General features: G+C 34.9%; 1 protein-coding gene across 35 annotated transcripts in view; it reads right to left on the minus strand.

The window, feature by feature from the left end:
* The window catches only part of PPP1R12B (protein phosphatase 1 regulatory subunit 12B), a 139,835-nt gene that overhangs the window by 96,815 nt on the left and 22,371 nt on the right, over positions 1 to 20,649 (minus strand). For 27 of the 35 annotated variants that reach the window (XR_015733010.1, XR_015733009.1, XM_087889305.1 and 24 more), the window contains 8 exons: positions 17,771 to 17,845; positions 16,284 to 16,357; positions 15,417 to 15,562; positions 12,589 to 12,701; positions 8,178 to 8,378; positions 6,991 to 7,073; positions 5,345 to 5,470; positions 2,186 to 2,371 (listed from right to left, as the gene is read on the minus strand). Coding sequence is in view for 33 of the 35 variants with exons in the window: in XM_087889305.1 (XP_087745431.1) it covers positions 2,186 to 2,371; positions 5,345 to 5,470; positions 6,991 to 7,073; positions 8,178 to 8,378; positions 12,589 to 12,701; positions 15,417 to 15,562; positions 16,284 to 16,357; positions 17,771 to 17,845 (1,004 nt within the window). In the remaining 2 variants the exon portion in view is untranslated. The remainder of the gene's footprint in view (positions 1 to 2,185; positions 2,372 to 5,344; positions 5,471 to 6,990; positions 7,074 to 8,177; positions 8,379 to 12,588; positions 12,702 to 15,416; positions 15,563 to 16,283; positions 16,358 to 17,770; positions 17,846 to 20,649) is intronic. The other 8 variants (XM_087889308.1, XM_087889309.1, XM_087889307.1 and 5 more) reach the window with 1 other exon arrangement.

The following is a 20,649-nucleotide window of genomic DNA, read 5'->3' on the forward strand; positions in this document are numbered from 1 at the left end:
AGTCTACCAGTACTTATCTCAGTTATCTAGAAAGAGATCAGGCATCATACCGTTTCACAAGAAAGCTGTTAGGAAAAGGCTCTGCCTTAACAAGCTGAAAATTAAATTGGATTCTAAAATAAAGCAATCCAGTTACTGATATTCTGGCAATCTTATCTTACCAAATATAAATTTAACTCCTTGAACTGATTCTGTTAAAGAAGAACAAGAACAATATTAAAGAGGACTCTTTTCCTCTATGTCTTCTGTCAAAAGCCTGGCAAGTATTATGGCAGGAACAATCAAGATTTATTGGCTATATTAATTTTGGAATAAAATGCTTAGGAACAACATGTTGGAGCTCAAGTTCTGTTTTCATCAGGCATTTCTGATCTATTAATAGAGCTTTACAGCAGCTACTCCAAACTGATACTATCCAATATTGTTTAGCTAATAAAATCTATGCAGAGCAAACTACTTTAGCTGAAATTCATGCACAAAGGACTGTCCCTATGGCTCTCTTTTCTAGATATTACCGGAACAGTTTAAGATTGGATTACATCAAAAGTGCTATCAGCAAAGTATGAATCAGAACTGTAGAGGAGCTTGTAGGTAAAACCTGCAGATAAGGAACTGAACAAAGAATTGTGTTTTATATGAGAGTGAATCAAGAAATTAGAGCATCTAAATGATTGGAACAGCACACTTTTGAAAGGAAGGACATTCCAGAGTGCTTACTTGTTTTTCCATAAGCTTAGCAATGCATTTAAATTTTAATCCAGTGACTTCAAACAGACAAGCAGTCTGTTATGGAGGCATCTTAATGATCTAATATTAGTCTGGAAGTTTATGTTGTTGTTGCTAAGAGAACACTGTAGCTTTGGGAACACTGAGTTAGATAAATGTACTATTGTGACAGCTGCCACTAAATGCCAAAATCCCATACTAAAATATCTGGAAATATCTGTCATTTTTCATTTTAAGCTTCTATTTAAAAACTTTTTTAAAAAAATCTAATGATCTGTCTTTCTCAGAACCTATTTTAAATCTGCAAATTGTTCCTTGCTTAAGTGTCATACACTTTTAGCTAATTTGATTATTCAACAAAGCCTAAGCAACAAGATCCTAAAGGAAATCAACCCTGATTGTCCTGTGGAAAGACAGATCCTGAAGCTCAAATACTTTGGCCACCAAATGAAAAGAGAGGACTGATTGGAAAAGATCCCGATGTTGGGAAAGATTGAAGGCAAACGGAGAAGGAGACAGCAGAAGATAAAATGGAGTCATCAATGCAGTGGCCATGAGTTTAGGTAGACTCAGGGAGACAGGGCAGGAAAAGGGGGTGGGGGTGGCTGGCGTGTTATGGTTCATGGGGTTGTGAAGAATCAGATATGACTTAGCGACTGAACAACAACAAAATCAACAAGAAAAAAATAATTGGAAATTCCAAATTCAAATGTAATTCTCATTTTCTACCATGATCCACAAAAAAATATCCACAGCTAATCACTAGTTAATAGAAACTTTATATTTGAAGCATTCCCTTTTAAAGAAATGATAATTACAAAACCTTTAAGAAGAACTAATCATTCCAGAAATCTTAGATCAGATAGCACTGCAATTTATTTACTTAAGGAACAGAACAAGAATAAATATGTAAAATTATGTGCAGATACTTACAGTAAAATGTAAGTGGAATCAAAAAATGTATTGTGAGTAATTCTAGGATTCATTTATAAAAACAAAAATTCTTTAACAAGAATTAATAAATAAAATGTAAAAGATTTTTACACAGTTTCAACTTTCTGTACAGAATATTCATAACTCATACATCCATGGAAAATTTACCAAATCAAAATAGAAGCTGGGATCCATTTACTTCACATTTCCTGAATGACCACACTAGTACTAGGAAACATTTCATAAGATAGCGAAGAATAAACCCTTTCATATAATGTCATTATATGAATAACATGAATTTTAGTGAAAGTAATTTTTATATTCAAAAGTATATATACCATGGCTCAGAGCACAACTTGAATTGTACTAAATTATATGATCATGTTCTAACAAAAAGCAAAACAAATTGATATGATTGCTAAAATAAGGCAAAAAAAAAATTGGAAAGCTTAATATGGTTTTACCTACCAGTGGATCTGTGTCATGCAGTAAATGCAGCTCATAACTCTATAAAAGGCTCACTAACCTTCTTCGATCCCTGGCATCACCAGTAGATGACTCTGTTCCAGTCAGTGAGTTAGAATTAGTAGTTGTGACACCGTTGGAACTTCCAGGTACAGTGAGATTTGTTATGACACTTAATGGAATGCTAGAAGAGACAGCCTCTGTGCTCTTCTCTGTGGTAGAGTCACTTTGTTGTCGGTAAGGGGCTCTGAAACATACAAAATGAACTCGTAAATAATTGTAAAATGCCTTAGGAGAACGAAGAGAAACAAAATGAATTTCACCGTTAATAGAACAGTCATCAGAACATTTTTATACAGTAATAGTGATTTCTTTTTAGTGCATAAATAATGACAATGAATATGATTAAAAATGTTAGAATAGGAATGAAGAAAGATAATTCCCCAAATATTGCCCTCTATCAGGTTCAGCTAGCAAAGCAATTGAGCACAAATGACAGAAGAGTTAACAACTGGAGAACTGTAATTAAAAAATCCAAGAAAAATCTTAATACAAATCAGTCAGAATAATATAGCTGGGTGGTAAAGAATTGCCTTGGGGTGTGTTGGAATACCAATGTCTATAACTCTTTACAGCAGGTGCTTCTTTCCCTGGATCATACAATTAAGTGTATGATCTAAATGAACCAATTGTCAAATTTATTATTGTGTATTTTTCTTGCATTGTGTTTTTGTGGATTTATTCCAATGGAAAGATGCAGGTGAATTGTTTAGCTAACTACTAAATACATATTGAATGTGCAAGAATAGAAATAGAAAATGCCTAATGATCAACATATTCAATTAAATTAGGACATGAATCACAACAATAAGAAATTGCTTTTAGATTACTCATAGGATCAGGATGGGGGGGAAAGATAATGTTGAAAGATCCATGCCAACGTGAGCAATAGATCTCACAGTATTGTATGCAGACTGAAGCATACAGTAGAATAAATCAAATGTAGTCCATTTCCTAAATCAGTGTTTCCCAAACTTGACCCTTTGAAGATGTATGGACTTCAACTCCCAGAATTCCTCAACCAGGCATACTGGTTGGGGAATTCTGGGCATTGAAGTCCATGCATCTTAAAATAGCCAAGTTTGGGAAACACTGTCCTAAATAAACAGATTATATTTACCAGAAACAATATGAAGCAGACAGTCAATAATGCAAGAGTTTAGATTGCAGCTAGCAAGCTATCTATGATCAGGTAAATTCTGTATTATCAAAAATGCTGTGATTGTAAGCAGGCTAATTAAAAATTAAGATTGCTATTTTTTGTTGACCTAATAGGCAACAATGAATAAATAAATATCAAATATTTTAAACTCAATATTCTACTTAAATTAAGAGAGTTGGTTTAGCAAAATAAAATGCCATTATGAAAAAAAAAACCTGAAGCCTCTGTTAAGTTTGATTACAATCCAGCTCTACATTTCTTTGGATTCCTACTATGTTGTTTCCTTAGGATATTCAAGAATTAACAATATGATTTATCCTATACCTGATAATTCGGGCAAACTAAGGATTCTATGGATTATAAAATGCAAGGACACAAACGCTCCAACAAATTCTGGAATTAGATTAGAAGAAATGCAATCACTTGGATAACGAGATGAGTGACATATAAATGTAATAAATAAATGAATATTTATTTTCACAAGTGTGTAATAGGCCTAACTCAGGGGTCAGGAACCTGTGGCTCTGGAGCCGAATGTGCCTTTTTCATCCCTCTGCGGTGGCTTCCTATTGCTGGTTGGCTCCACAAATGATAGGGCTTTTGGTTAGGACAGGCAAAGGAAAAAGGATGCCATGCTAGGAGGAGACTCTATGGTGGGGGAAGTGGACTTCCGGTCAGCAGAGGAAAAAGGAGGCTACACTAGGAGGAATCTCTATGGTGGGGAAACTGGACTTCTGATCAACTCCAGAATTGAACGGGGGCTTCTGATTAGGACCTTTGTGGCTCTTTGAGTGTTTAAGGTTGCCGGCCCCTGGCCTAACTAATTACAGCATAAACAAACAAGTCATTAAAATATTTAAAGTTATGTTTACAATACTGAAATGTTTTAAAATGAAAACAATCTATATTGCAGGTAGGAGACTATACCTATTATCATGGGAATTTATTTCTAATTGAGCAGTGGGTCTATCTTCTATGGTCTTCGCATGCCTTCACCAACTGTGCTATCCCAATGCTTACTTGAGTACTCACTATCTTTTTAAAGACAGTTTGTGAAAGGGAGGAATAATCCCTTCTGTCATTGGGCTACTGGGCTGACATTACTTGAGCACAATTCATTGTAAGGATAATTTACATGGAGATGATTCAAAAAGAAATAGAGTTTCCTTTTCAGAACATAACCTGGGATTAATACAACTTTTAGTTACATATCTAATGTAACTAAACCCTATTCGTGATATCTATGCCACATTCTCAGCACCTCAGCTACCGCTGCCTAAATGTTATGGTTTCCAAGCCTACTTTTAAAGTCATCTAGGCTAAAAAAAAATAGCCAAGCCTTTTCCAGATTTATGCAAAAAATCCTGGATAACTCCACCAATTATCCACATGTTTGAATTACACATCCTGACCTCTCAAACATTGCTTGTCCCCAGACTGCAATAATGTTGAGATAATATCATATCATATACATATATTTCTATTGATGAATTATAGCTACAGCAGTATATATGTATTATATTGCTTGCTTATAGGTTTAATATGATCTTACTGCTTTTATTGATCAGCATATTCTTTCAAATAACCTCTTTATGTAATAATGTCTGCATATTTGCTTTCCAGGTTTTAATTATTTCAAAGCAAATGACAAAAGTGTATCATACTAATTTGCATAGCACACAACAAACAAAATGTTCAGTATTTCCACAATGATACCCTCAACCTCCACTATAGTTTTAAATTAAAATAATACTTTCTTCTATTCCTTATAATTCACAAGATACATTTTATATGGATAAAATTTTCACGTAGAAAAAAAATTAAAATGTTGATAAATCATTGTTCTAATTATACAAACAAGAGGCAAGTAAGATGGGCTACGTCATTAATCTTGGTTTTCCTCTTTTCTGGTTTTATGGCAGTCAGAATTTTGCTAAACTGTTTAAAATTAATGCAACCATGTACGCTTTTCCACCAAAAGTTTTAAATACACCTTACCTTTTCATATAGGTAGATATGTAGGTGGAAGGTGCACCAGTTGTAGGGGTTTCATTCCCTTTTGGTTCCTCCCTCCATTGTTGGCGAGAGTAAGGACCACTCCGTACCAAGTTAACAGCCGATTCTCTAAAATGGCAAATTGGGAAAGAGAGGGGCGGTAATTACACTTTTGTGTATTATATTTTTCAGTTCTGACAATCTACAATAAGACACAAAGACTATGTTATGGTGACATTCTGTTTTGCGTGGCTTAGCCACAAGCACTACCAAAATCACCATCCTGTGGTTCATTTTTAAATTGCTAAGTTAACTGAATGGTGTGCTGAATTGTTCTGTTCAGCAGTTCTGCTAAACTGCATTCAGTTGGCATAATAAATTAAAAACAAATAATATTTATTTTGATATTAAAAGCAACCTTTTAATATCAAAACAAGCAGAATTTTCTGGAACTGAGTATGTCACTCAAATGCACCTATGGCATTGAGACATATGCAGGTAGTCTATAACAGCAGTATTTCAACTGTAATCACATTCTGATCTATTTACCAAACCCAAGCAAAATGCATGCTTGCCAAGATCAACCTAATGCTGGAGAAAAAAAATACTGGAAAATAAAAACCAACTGTTAAGAACACAGCATTTTATATAAATATCTTCTATGTACCTGAACTGTCACTAAATATTTCAGAGACAGATAATATACTCTGATAAGAATTAAAGTATGAAGAAGAATCAATTTTGAAGAACAGTTCTAATAGATAACTTGTAAAATATATAGTTTGAGTAAAGTGTAAAATGTGTATGAATGTGTCCTGTTCTCTGAGGTTATTTTTCTATTTTGCAGTAATTGAAATATGTCATTCTAAAATGTAGGGCTAATTGGGCAAACCATGCGAACGTACTATATACAAAATAAAAAACATATATATTCAATTCTCTCATCATTTTTAAGGTGGTGATGTAAAAGAACTACAGCCTTGGTGCAGGTCCTGAGGAGTCTTGCTCTGTTATCTGTGAATGGTTTGAACCTGTTGGGTCAGAGGAAATGGACAAGGTCCTTATGACTATGAGCTTGGCCATTTGTTCATTCATTCCATTCCCCCACCCCAGCTAAGTCCACCTAGGAGGTGACACGTGATTGGGTTCTAGCGCTCATGAATTCTTCTTTGAGGGAGAGGGATGTCTCTGCACCTTATAAGGAGGCATCACATTTGTCAGATTGACAATTATATAAATTTGATAAATAAATAAGCAAGGAAGTCATAACTAATATATGTTACTGTATCAGAACAGTATTTTAGTTATAGTTATATAACTTTAGTTATAGCTTAATGATAAAATGACTTGGTTGGTCTCCAAATGCTAAGCAGTCTTAGAACTGGTTGGTATTTGGGTGGAAGAAGTCTATGAAATAACAGGCCTATTGGCTAGAATAGGAAATTGAAAAAAAAAAACCTCATTGGCAAGAAAATTATATGGACTTGTTGGTAGATTTGTATGGGTTTATATTTTATTGCAAAATATAACCAAGATGTAGGAGAAATAAGGAAAGTGAGGGGGAAGGGAGAAAAACTGTCCCACAGATTCAGTTCATACTGTAAACATTTACTCCTATAAATCTGGGGCCATTACTGAAAGGGTCTTACCGGTTTTCCTTTTCTTCAATGTCACCTGTATTATTTAATCTTCGAGGGGATATTGAAGCAAAATAGATTTTATTATCCTTGTCCTGCAGAAATAAGAACAAATTCCTAAATTACAGCAATTTTTTGGACATGAATTTTTTGAAATGTTTTACTTTTTTATTGTTCAATACATAATATAGCATGAAGGAATGTGCATAATTTTTTTTAAATCACAGGAGCTGAATATTTTATATATTTTATTTAAAATAAATATATAACTCCCCCAGAATATTTTGTAATTGTGCACTTTTGTACAATTGTACAAAAAGTTTGTACAATTTTTCTGTCTATATTTCAGGATATGAAGCTAGTTTCAAATCCATAATTTACTTATTTATTATATATATTGATGAAACCAGCAGCTTCATGAAGATATTTAAATAAGATGGGGAGAGACCAGCAGCCTGGACCATCGAACACTGGAATATCTAAAGGCTCAGCTCCTTCCCCAATAATATTGGGAGGGATATAGAGAGGTTCTTCATCTCTCTCCAAATCCCACCACAGGCCATTTACAAAAGTGTTCAATAGCCAGACCTTAATAGATGGTATAACTCATCCAGAATCCATTTACTTGGAGACCAAGTATCAACTACAAGAATTATCTAGGACAGGGGTGTCAAACTGGCGGGCCGGATGCATCATACGCAGGCCATGCCCACCCCAGCTCCACGAATGGGAAAAGTGTTGGGAAACGTTACGTGATGGCAATGTGACGCAGTGAATTTGACACCCATGTTCTAGGACATTTCAATCCAGGAATGACTTTTTCAAATCATTGCCTTTTCCAAGACCAATAGCATTAGAGTTGAATCAATCCACAGAGGAACTACAATTAGAAGTAAACGCTGAATAGCACTGACCATGGTCAAGATCAGCATCAATATCATCTGTGTTCATAACTTAAAGTGAAGAAAAAGTGTTAGCTTTTGAAAGAGAAAAGATAGATAACAATCTATCATAGCCTCCATTCCTCAAATGGAGTTAAGTCAATCTCTGTATGACAGAAAAAGCAAATCCTAATTCTAGTTAACAAGTAAAGTACTACACCAAAAACAAAACAAAACTAGATTAGATTAGATTATTCAGCATTATTTTAGTTTTCAGAACATGGATTTCAAAGACAGTGAAGTCAAATTATTGTGTACCTTCTCTTGGTTATCTAATAGTGCAGATATCCGAGGGGTTGAAGAAGAGTAATAGATGGAGCTGCCTTTCTCTTTGAGAGTGTCACTGGGCATGCTGTCCTCACTAAGTGCATTTTGGCTGCTAGTTTTCCGCAAGCTTAGCCTCCATGATGATGGTGATTCATCTTTTTGTTCTTCAGGCTTGTTAAGCAATGAACTACACTATAAAAGGTGGTAGAGACACAGTGGCTTGAGGACATAATTGGAAAAGCCTCAATTACCTCATTCCAACATCATGACAGTGTCAACAAGAGAACAATGACTCAGAGAGGTAGCAGTTCCTTTCACTGTATACCTTTAAGCAGACTTTAGCCAGCCATGTTTCACATTAAACAGCAGCTTAGATTCAATGGCTTAAATGGCCCTTTTCAGCCCTAAGAGTTTGTCTCCTCTTGTACAACTAAAATGATCCCTTTTTACCTCACAGATGCTTTAAATTTACTGCAAAGGGGAGCTCCAGAGTGCATGTTGGCTTGAGAAAGACATATATGTTCTATAAAATAAGCCATTCTACTGAATGACAAAACAATTGCATATTAAATGCCAAGACAATGATATCAAAATATCATATTTTCTAATTAAATTTATATAAAACATCATACAAATATGTGCACACCCACACCAACTCTAAAATGTCAATTTGTCCATGTTAGTGCTTTTTATAATCATTAATCAATCTCGTTTAAACATAGTACGGTGATTTTTTTTTTTTTTTTAAGAAGTGAGAGGCTGACTCATTCAAAACAAGTTATAATATACATAGCAGAGGCAGTATAAACAATAGTCAGGTTCCAATAGACAGTTTAATCTAAGCTAAAAGTTCAACCCCTACCAAGCATTTCAACATCACCGAAATAAATCAGAAGTACTAAATTAATTTATACTGTAATCCAATTAGTGTTTAAATAGCCACCTGCCAATTGGAATGCTTAAATTAATTTATCTAATAGTTTTTAGATGTTACATGGTAGGCCATATTTTAAATCTGAGCTGATTCCAAATCCTATGTGATATATTAGTAGTAGTGTTGTGACTATTTTAAGTGTATTGACTATCCAACTCCAATTGATACTAGTAGATTGCTGAATTTGCATGCCTAAGTCAATCGCTAAATAGAAGTCCGCATGTGAAAAAGAAACAGAATATTCCTGGTTTCTCCAAGACTAGAATCAAGAGTACAAATCACAAAAAGATGTAGATTCTGACCATAATCGGTAAGAAAGTTAATTAAAATATTTGGAAAGAAATATCATCATTCAAAGTTAAAATAAAACATAGTGCATAGTAGACATTGAAGGCAGGTGAAGGACATAAGGAAATACAGGCAGTCCTCGACTTACAACAGTTCCTTTAGCGAACTGAAAAATGTGACTTATGACCGTTTTTCAGCTACAACCTTTGCAGCATCACCACGATCATGTGATCAAAATTCGGACGCTTGACAAATGATTCATATTTATGACCATAGCTGTGTCCCAAGGTCACGTGATCCCTTTTTGCGACTTTCTGACCAGCAAAGTCAATGGGGAAGTCAGATTCACTTAACAACTGGGTTACTAACTGATCAACTACAGTGATTCACTTCACAATTGTGGCAAGAAAGGCCATAAAATGGGACAAAATTCACTTAACAAATGTCTCACTTAACAACAGAAACTTTGGGCTCAATTGTGGTCATAAGTAAGGACTACCTCTATCTTCATTCTGACATACTAAAGACTAGTAAAATGCTTTTGAAGGAATTAAGTGAATTCTCAACTTTCATTTTTGCTCTTGTTTCTTCGGGCCACTCCACACGCAACATTTAAACCCTCCCATAATATGCTTGCAAGGCTACATGCTCTTATTAATATTGGCCAGCAGAAGTGATTAACTGCAGCTCTGTTGCAGTGCATAGGAAACTACTGCAAAAAAAATATGCAACCCTATCAGCATTGTTGCTTTGCAGTAGGCCATTTCCATTAGCACGTATTTCCATTTCAGTCTGCCTCTTAGTCTTTGAATGTCCTCTCTTATTGTAATTGTTAACTCAAGACTTGTGCCTAAAATTATAAGCCACTGGTTAAACCAACATAGCATCTTGAAAGTGTCTGAAATTGTTTTGTTAGTAAATAATTAATTGGTCAGTTCCTTAAACAGAAGGGAGGAACTAAGAGACCTTTGAAAGAAAGAAAGAAAAGAAAAGCATATAGTTGACAATTGGACAGAGAAAAACAGGATAATAAAGTAACTAGTTTATCTTAAATGTAAGGGGAGGAAAAAGTCTGCTAAGACCTTGAGACAAGCTATACATGCATTCTGTAATAATGGAACATTTTGTATGTTCATGGAACGTTATTTGTTCATGACCAGTGTTCATGATCACTGGGTAAAATACAAGGTTGAATGTAATACCTGCTGCCAAATGTCTAACATACTCTGCTATCACATAAAAAATAAGAAGAGATGGCAATATCAATAGAAAATCAAATTTCAATCTCAGAATGTTTGTCTTTTGATTATCAGTGATATTTTAGAGAATACTTAACTAACTTGAAATAAACTTGCAACAAATCATGCCACCTCTGTATAAATAAATCCTGATTTTGTTCCATTCAGCATCCCAAATTCACAGAGCAGCAGCATTGCAGCTTTCACTACTGTGAACAGCTTTTTAAAAAAGAAAGGGAAAAAATCCTGATCCCTGTTACACAAATGAAGCATCACATAAGGGAAAACCTGAAGGCAGAGGACTTGTGGGATGTTGATTTTTCCATTCTCCTATTGATCAGATGGAGAGAGCATCAACTAGCAGATGCAAAATTATCAGCAACTGCAGAGAATACAGTCATAGGATATTTTGAAAATGATCCCTGTAACCAAAATTATCTCCTTGTTTAGCTACAATTGGCTATTTATTTATTTATTTATTAATTACTAATTAATATGGAGGAGTGAGATGTTTTAATTACTCGGTTTTTCATCGCAATCAACCTTTTCATTTTTCAGATGGATTCCTATTCATTTGCAGCTTCCAAGCTTCTATATGTTTGACTCACAGAGGTGTCATCTCCTGTTTATGGCAGTTGAATGTATTTTTGAAATATCTAAAGAGCAAATGATAGTTGCTCCTACATGTTTTAAGGCGGTCCACTGCAAAGTTATGCAAATTTTTCACTGTATTCCAGGTATTATCTCTGCATAGATTCCAAAGAGCAATAACATTAAATACAGCCCCTCTTTCTTCATCTAATAGTTAATAATTTCCCAAGATGGAGGAACATTTTTAACTAAAACTTACATTCAAACAAATGGATCAATACCTTACATTCAAACTAATTTATCCTATTTAATGAAATGTACTTATAAGCGGCAAATTTTTCATGCATACTGGTACACATTACACATATAATATTACTGTTTATACCACTGACCATCTAAGCTCCTGATAGTTTATAACAAAAACAACATCATAATGAATAGGTAAATATTAAAAACATTTCACTAATGGTTTAAATTAATGTCAGGGGAGGTCAATTCTCCCAATCTGACTAGGCATGTACTACACTCAATAGAAACTTAATTATGATGAAAATACCTTAGATAACAAGTACATTTATTACTGACTGGAAGTGCTTTATGGACTTTTTGCTGAAAGTGGGAAAAAATGAATTGGTGATTTATGGATCTCATGATTAGAAAGAGTAAAATGTGAAAGAATGGAATCATGATGTAACTTTAGAACAGGAGGATAGATGATAAAAGTATTTTTAACTGTTGTGAAAAGAGATTAGGAGCTGCTTCTTTATTTTTTTTCTTTTCTTTTCTTCTTTTCATTATTTATCATTTTTGTATTGTTTTTACTATTGCATAAAATTCTTCAATGGAAATGATGAAGATAGCCATATTTATACTAAGAAAAAAAAACATGTTTTTGACCTAGGAAGTTTGATTTTTTTCAGAGTCAACATATGAACAAATACTGAATTTAGCATCATTAATGACATGAACCCATTTAAGACCACTTTTTTTGGGGGGGGGAACCAAAAACACCTGCAGTCTGATATTTCTGTATAAAATTAAATGTATACAAAATAAGCATAATATTTATTACATTTTTTTCTGGTATTATGTTGCTGATTAAACTGCAGAAGAATAGGAAACAACTGTTTTGGTTCCAAACTAAACAAATAACATCAAATATGTCGATCAACTCAAAGTCAGTTCTTGATGGTTTTTAACTATGCTTTTTCAAAATAGAACATAGATTCATTCTTCCAATGTTTATACAAAGTAAGTTCTATTTAATAAAAGAATTTAAGAAGTCATTCTTCATAGGATAAAACTTTAAATGTAACCTCTAACCCCTTACCTTAAGTCCCTGTCTACTTACTTTTCGAGCAGGAGCCATAGTAAAAGTGTTATGTTCTGGGGGTGGTATTTGTTCTGAGATGAGAATTCTGGATTCATGTTTGGAATGGTTTGCAATAGACTCTTCTTTGCTCTCTAAGAAGATGGGAGGCAGAGGATGAAAGATCTGCAGACATTCTACAATAATTCTAGATTTAACTGAGCAATGTGTTCTGGGCATTCTAGCCCCATTCTTTTGAAATGCTGCAGTTAAACATATATGCCCATTTGAGTTACTGTATGTTAATCAGTATATATTTAATAAGCCACTGTCCTATAGTCTGAACAAAACTGTGGACCAGTAATTTTCTAACACGCCTACTGATTTCCCACACATTATTTTAGAAAGGCCATTTTTTTGTGGGCCCTGTACTTTGTTCCAGTCTATTTTAGACTGAACTCTATCTTTAAAAGAGATTTTTCATTAGGCCTTTAGGAAGAGCTAAACATCAAATACTAAGGAAGTATTAACGTCAAATTTTTGTACATTTTATAAGATGGCAATAAATGATAAGAACATTGTCAGGCACAAATTTCTGGGAATGCAGAAGGCTTCAGATCATCCTGTGATAAGAAGTGAAGGCAAAACCGCCTAAATCTGAATATCAGAGTCGAGTATACATGCATCCTCCTGCCTACCTACCTCACAACCCACCCACCCCCCTAACTGCACATCGCACAAAATATATTAAGCCCTTCATACTAAAAATACTGTTTCAGAAGATGCATATGAAATGTGAATGCCCAGTATGAAGCTGCAAGAAATTCTGGCATGCATGCATTCATACTGTTGTATATCTAAAAGCTGGTATCAACAATAAATATTGGCCAGCCAGATACTACTTGAAGCAAGGATAAAAAAGGGACCACAAGAATTAAGTGAAACTTACATTTCTTTATTTAAATTAATAATTCCTTGACCATTTTATCTACTTCTGTAGAAGCAAATAATTTTCCAAGGTGACAAATAGCACCAACATTTCCCAAGTTTAGGCATGTGCAAATTAGGAGTTCAGAGATGGAACTGATAAATTATGTATATCCATACCATAGGTTTTTGCAATTAATTCTGTATTCTGAGTAATTACTTGTTTTGATGCTACAATTACTAGTACAAAATTCTACCGTAATATAATGCTGCACTGCAGCAATATATCTTGTGCAGTCCTCCAATTTTTAATCTAGAAAAATATGTAGTTAGAAGTTTCCTAAATTTATGTAGCACCACCATGTGCATTCAAAAGCTGCTAATGTATCTAAGAAAAGCGAAGGAAGCTGAGTAATTTTTCAGAAAACAAACTCACTGCTATAAGCAGTCATTTACTATGTGAAAAAGTATGTTTAATTGTGACTGTTCAGTAGATTTTCGCATTACTTGCTATCTGCCTAGCAAAGGAGAAGGGGCTAGGGATGCAATGAATCATTGTCATCAATGTTCTCCTGATCAATGAATTATGAAATGCCAGGTACTTCCTGAAGAAAGTGGGTGGGGGACTTTGAAGGGATGTGTAAAATCATTCCAAATATGAACCTCCATGAAATTGCTGTTTCAGGCATTTATATTTAAGAAAACTGAGACCACTTCCAAAGCAGACTCTTTCATACTTGGGATAGCTTTTTCCACATTCAAACTGCAAAATTTTGTAAAGTTTCACAATCATTTGTATTCCATAGATGCTGATTCTTGACCTGTTCATGTGAAATGGCTGAAAATATTTGTAGCTTGGGTAGTAGATGCTGGTGGTGGTTTCTTTTCCGAGCTTGCTGTTTAGCTTCCGAACGTTTCATCACCAGGCTAGGTGACACCCTCAGAGGGGCTTCGGTTGAAGCGTCTTATTTCAGTTCTTCTCTGATTTTATTGATCTCATGTGGTCATGTGGTCAGTGGATCATGAGTCTGGATGGTCATGCCATATGACTGGTTGGTCATTATGTGTGAAGGTCACCAGGTGAAGAGGTAGTCAGTGTCGTTGTTGGTTAGTCACTCAATTGCTACTGTTCCTTATGGGTTCATAGGCTGGCTCCAAGTTGACATGTTTGTTGATAGATTTGTTAGTTGAATACCAGGCTTAGATGAATTTGTGTTTGTGGTGTGTGGTGGACAGAACAAAAATCATGGGCCATGCACGCAAATTTATTGAAGCCTGGTATTCAACCAATGGATCTATCAACAAACATGTTGACTATGAACCCATACGGAGCCGTAGCAATCAAGCAACCAACCAGCTCACATGACCCACCAACCACATGACCACATGAGATCAATAAAAGCAGAGAAGAACTGAAACAAAATGCTTCAACCAAAGCCCCACTGAGGATGTCATCTAGCCTGGTGACGAAACGTTTGGAAGCTGAACAGCAAGCTTGGAAAAGAAACCACCACCAGCACCTGATAATGTGATTGTATTGAGGCAGAATTGCTAGTAAACAGAGTAGACTAGATTACTAAGTGAACTAAGTGTAACTAGGTTACTGTCATAAGAAAAAATTCTCAAAGGGTTTAAATTTACTTAATGGCAATGGAATGCCATTGGTGGGCACAGAAAAGTAGAGATAGAAACCTGGGAGATGAGATGGATTAAGCTGTCTGGAATTTTAAAAACAGGGATTTCACATTGCAAGATATTGTTACCAATCTTAACTAGCAACACTCTGTATTTGAACTGACTATCTAAAGCTATAGGCTTACATAAAAGTTCTGAAAATGACTTCATCAGTGCAGCTTCATAGAATTCTCTTGCTCAAAAGAAAGGGAAAAGAATATCTGTTTTAAATATATTACTTTACTTATTTATTTAAATAAATATATTACCTGCCTCCTTTTCAGTATCTGATTCTGAAACTTCATCTTCTTCAGCTTCTTCCTCTTCCTCAGAGCTGGAACTACTAGATTCCTTGTTCTCTTCTTCGGTCTCTAACGATTTTAAAGTATCTGCTTCATAAATAATCTTCTCTTTGCTGAGATAAAAACCAAGAAAAGTATTTAGAACAACAACAAAAAAATCAAAAACTAAATGGGTTAAGAAATTGAAAATGTAAGATTGCCACAAGTTAAATCATTTCTGGAAAAAAGTAGAGTGATAGACTAATTCCTCTTATTAAAATTCATGGCCCTCATTTCAGTATCACAAGTTTATAGCTTTTATGAATATAATGGGACAGGAGGAGAAAGTTACTTGAAGGGAAAATTGGTTTTTAAAAAGAAGTTGGCCAGTTTCTTCAGAATCACATCAGCAGAGTACTGAAATTCAATAGCACAGACTATGAGTAGTTCTAGGCCTGGAGACAGAATATTTTTTGATAAAACAGCTTTAAAAATTAAGCATAACTTCAAACAAAAAAAATCCTGTTTAACCACTTGAACTTTAGAAGCTCAAATTAAATTATATTGATTTATAGCATTTATATTCTACTATTTTTCAAGGAAGTCAAAGCATCACATATGGGGATTCCCTCGTAGTTTATTTCTCTTAAGAACTACTTGGTATAGTAGGCTGAGGTAAGAAATAATAACTGACCCAAACCCACTTAGTGAGATCCACATCTGGATGGTGAACTGAATCAAGTTTCTTGGATTCTAGTCTTATGCTTCAACCTCTAATGCTCGCTTCTTCCACCCCATTAATTTAACATCAAATTTCACAATAAACACAAAAACATCTTGGACAGAGAATCTTACTTTTTGAAAAGTCCACTTTGAACTTTACCATTCATATCAGCTTCAATTAATTTGTTTGATTCTTCACTACGCAGCTGTCAAAAATGTAATTGGAAAAATATATTAGTAAACTGTTACTGTTCTTATTGTCTAGCATGTCAGTATAGGCAAATGGCAGAACTGCAACTCTTTTAAGCATTTACTTCCTTTTTGTTTAAGGTAGTGAGAATTTATTATGAGAAATATATAAAACTGAGATACATATATGAAACAACCATACTGACTAAGTCACTCACTCACTAAGTTTTTCACACCAAAAACATCAAGGCAGTTTTAGTCCAACCCCAGTACCTCATAATAATCTGCTTTTGAAATATGAAACCAAGGAATCAATATTCTCCAAAGCATCTGAAGGTACAATATTCTTCAAAGCATCAAGATAGGACAAGAAGCAATGAATGAAAACTAATCAAGGAGAGAACCAATTTAAGAATATTTTCTGACAGTTAGAACAATTATTCAGTGGAACAATCTGCCTCCAGAAGTTGTGACTGATTTTTAAAGAACAGATTGGACAACCATTGGTCTAAAGTTGTATAAGTTTCCTGCCTGAGTAAGATTCCTCCCCCACCCTCCTTATATTCCAATCTTTCCTTCCCCTCTCCCCTCCCCCCCCCCCCCCCCCGGCTAATGTCAGGCTATCAGCTCATGAAGTTTGGATAGGTGATCCATGACAATTGCAATGTAGTTGGAAAGTGAGCAGTGCATATCTATAGTTCTTTCTCTTTCTCTCTCTCTCTCTCTTTCTCTCTCACATACACATCCTTGGGAGGCAGGCCATTTTAAATTAACATTCATCTTCTTTTACAGCAGCCATGAAAAGATATTCAAATACTGTGATGGGTCTATTCCCTATGACTCTCTATGGAAATGAAAAGTGAACTTCAAAGAGGCGGGATAGGAAAAGTACTGAGGCTTTTAAGTTTGGTGTCAGAGAAGACTCCTGAGAATACTGTGGACAGCCAAGGAAACAAACAAATGAGTCATTGAACAAATCAAGTCAGAATTATCACTTGAGTGAGTACCAATGATCAGGCTCAGATTACCCTACTTGTAACATATTATGTGGAGAGCTAGCTCCCCACAGAAGGCTCTAATGCTAGGAGAGGTGGAAGGAATGAAAAGAGGATGACTAGCAGCAAAGTGAGGGACACTTTGGTTACAGTGGTGATGAGTGCACTATTGGAAGATCTGAAGGTTAGGGACAGATTGCACTGGAAAATATCTACCTCTGTGGTCACTAAGAAAAATGACTTGTTGGCCATATAATGTCAAAAAAGCAATTTTACTTATGTTATTTTTACATTTTTAAACCACTTCAATCAACACATGTTTTCATATGTAACTATCACAAAACACAGACTTCATTACATTCCACTACCTTAAAAAAAATCATAAGAAGAAAATGCACAAAAATTCTTTGATTAAGAGGGGTACCCAGAACCTACCATATTCTGTTTCTTCTGCAGCATCTCTAAGTGTTCAACCAATCCCTCATCAGCAACATCAAATGGTGTTTGACCCTAAAGGCATGTATAACAACAGCAAACATTTATTCTGGATTTGGCATTTCTTTAACATGAGAAAAAGATTTCTTTATGTCTTTGTGAAAAACAAATTTTAAAATATGCAAAACTACTTAGCAGAAAGTGGCAAAAACTTCTAGGTTGACTCTTTTTTCTTAGAAACGGTTTCATGTATTTTAACTTGTACTAGTTGCCAAATTAGCTTATATTTTACTATGTATTTTTATCATATAACCATATAGAAGTATGGAGCTGGAAATATATGGCTATTAGACATATTGGGATGTCAAAATATCAGATACTGTTATGACCGATTTAAAAAGGGTACAGTAATAGTATCAAAATTAAATTGTATCAGGTGAATTAGAGCAGATACAATATTTCTAATCCAATTTCCAATCTTTCCTTTTTCTATGACAATTTCTCCATATTAGTCCATGGTTAAAGATTATGTCTGTGATAATCTTAATATTAAATAGACAACCCATGGTCTATTGTGCCATCATTTCAGAGGTATTTCCTTATCTAAACAGAGAAACAGAAGGACCCCGAGTGGGCAAAAAAGCAGTGGGAGAGGCAATGACTTCCTGCCAGTTTCCCCACTGACTTTCCTTGTAGGAAGCTGGCAGGGCATGTTGGAAATCCTGATCATGTGACCTCAGCTGACCAAGGCAGCACAGATTTTGGATGCATTCTATATTGTAGCCCACTTGAGATATGCCGACTCAAAAACTGTCATCATATAATGCACAATTTTGCCCAATTGCGGGTTACAAACCATTGAACACACGAGAGCTTTACCAGTATGCTAGACAAGCCATGCCTCATTAGGTCATCCTTTTGGAGATATTTCCTTATCTTAACAGAGAAACAGAATGACTGTGGCAGATTGCTATTGTTTGGGTTTTAAAATTAAAGAAGAAAATATCTTGTTGTTAAAGAAGAAAGATGAGTAGTAAGACAATAGATTTATCAATGCTACATTAATTGAAGAGTTCATAAGACAGAGAATGCCAATTATCTATCCTGACTTTTCCCTATATACGGTTGAACCTGGCATTTTCTCCAGGGAATGACAATGGCAGACTCTTTGGCCAATGGTGCCGATATCAACAAAAATATTACATTGTGCAAGTCAGGCATTTTGCTTCACTCTTTCTCTGTTGAAGTCTTGTTGAAGGTGAGTATTGTCATATTGATGAATTGCAGTAATTAGTATTTGTCACATATTGAGTTGATTTTCCCTTTCCTCCTCCATCTTTTCTTGCTTCCTTTCTCTGCACCTTTCCTTGTGATTCTGGAGATGTGCAGCCTTTTCATCCTCAGTTTCTTCACCTCTCTCTTCCTTGCTGCATCTTGATATTTAGAGTTATCTCTTGACAATGACACCACAACCACTCCTCTTGGTGGTGATGGTATTTTAATTTTTTTAAACCAGTGATACAGTGTATGTTTGTGTGCCAGAGAAGGAGCACATAAAGCAATAAAAATATCCAGCCCTTTCTTCTTGCATCTTAAAGTTGGTTTTTCTTTAAGAGCCACGCAATGAGTCAACTCATTGCTGCTGGGTGGGGAAGGGAGTGAGGGATTGCGAGTCTGGCTGGGAAATAGTCATGGAATGTTGAAAATGAAAACCACACAAGTTCACTCATTTGAGGTTCAAAAATTGTTGCCCTATGATGCATCCTTTTGCCCAGATAAAGTTAATCACAACTAAAATTTCAGTAGTCTGTGGATTAGTATATCACTAGCTGATTCTTCTTTTCATAAAAAATTATAAACTGATTCTGAAATTCTCATTAGCTACAACCCCAGTCACAATGAAAACAGATAAAATACAGAAGCAGATGGCAATATATTGTGTGCATTTGTGTCCTAGAGTAGGAAATAAAGCTCCCAAGTAACAAAAGAAAAATGGCGACTGATTTCCAAGTTATCTTCGTCAACCAGACTATTCACAAGAATATCAATAAAAAAACCAAATCAGAACTTTTCAGAGAATTGATGGCCCAGTCCAGAGGCATTTCTATTGTCAGATAAATTAGCTGGTTTCAAATCTGTTTGGGTACTCATGATGCTTTCTAAATGCACAGTAATTTCAATTCATTTATGTAATGATGAAGAAGTCTCTATGAAGTCTCCTTTCTCCCTCCAACTACTTATTTTTTGAATCCATGTGCTATGATTATCTTGTGTTTTGGGATTTATTTTTTCAAAAACTGCCTCTAGATACCATACCAGACATAGATGCTCCATACATTCTTCAACTGACCACTGAAGCTGTTGCCTTGCAGGGAATTGCAACATCCATATGAATCACTGGTTTCAGGACTATTAGCAGGAAATCTAAATGTTATGCTAAAATTAACTTTAAAGTTTCAAAAAATTCAAACACGATCACCATTGTTATCAGACTTTGTTGTTAAGTTTCCCTTGCCTCTTTTTCACTATTTCCTTAACTCTCTCGATATGCCTTATTTTCCTATATATTATATTTATAGCAAAATTGGTTTTGCCCCAAGAGCCTTAACAGTTTACCTATCATTTCCTCCTATATAGACTTGAATCCTTTCTCAAAATGGGAAGAATATCAAAAAGAAACTTTATAACACTCATTTTATAAAGGGCAAATATTTTTGTTTATGCTGTTGGCCCTGAAGATATTAAGTGAGCTATTACAGTAAACCCATTGTCATGGTCAGGTTAAATTTACAATTTAAAAATAAACATAATAAAGAAAAATAGTATTTTAAACAGCATATAGAATGCATTTTTAGCTGATACAGAGCATAAAATGTACA

This window comes from Pantherophis guttatus, chromosome 3 (genome assembly GCF_059756535.1).
Source record: "Pantherophis guttatus breed Tessera chromosome 3, ASM5975653v1, whole genome shotgun sequence".
NCBI classification, from domain to species: Eukaryota; Metazoa; Chordata; class Lepidosauria; order Squamata; family Colubridae; genus Pantherophis; species Pantherophis guttatus.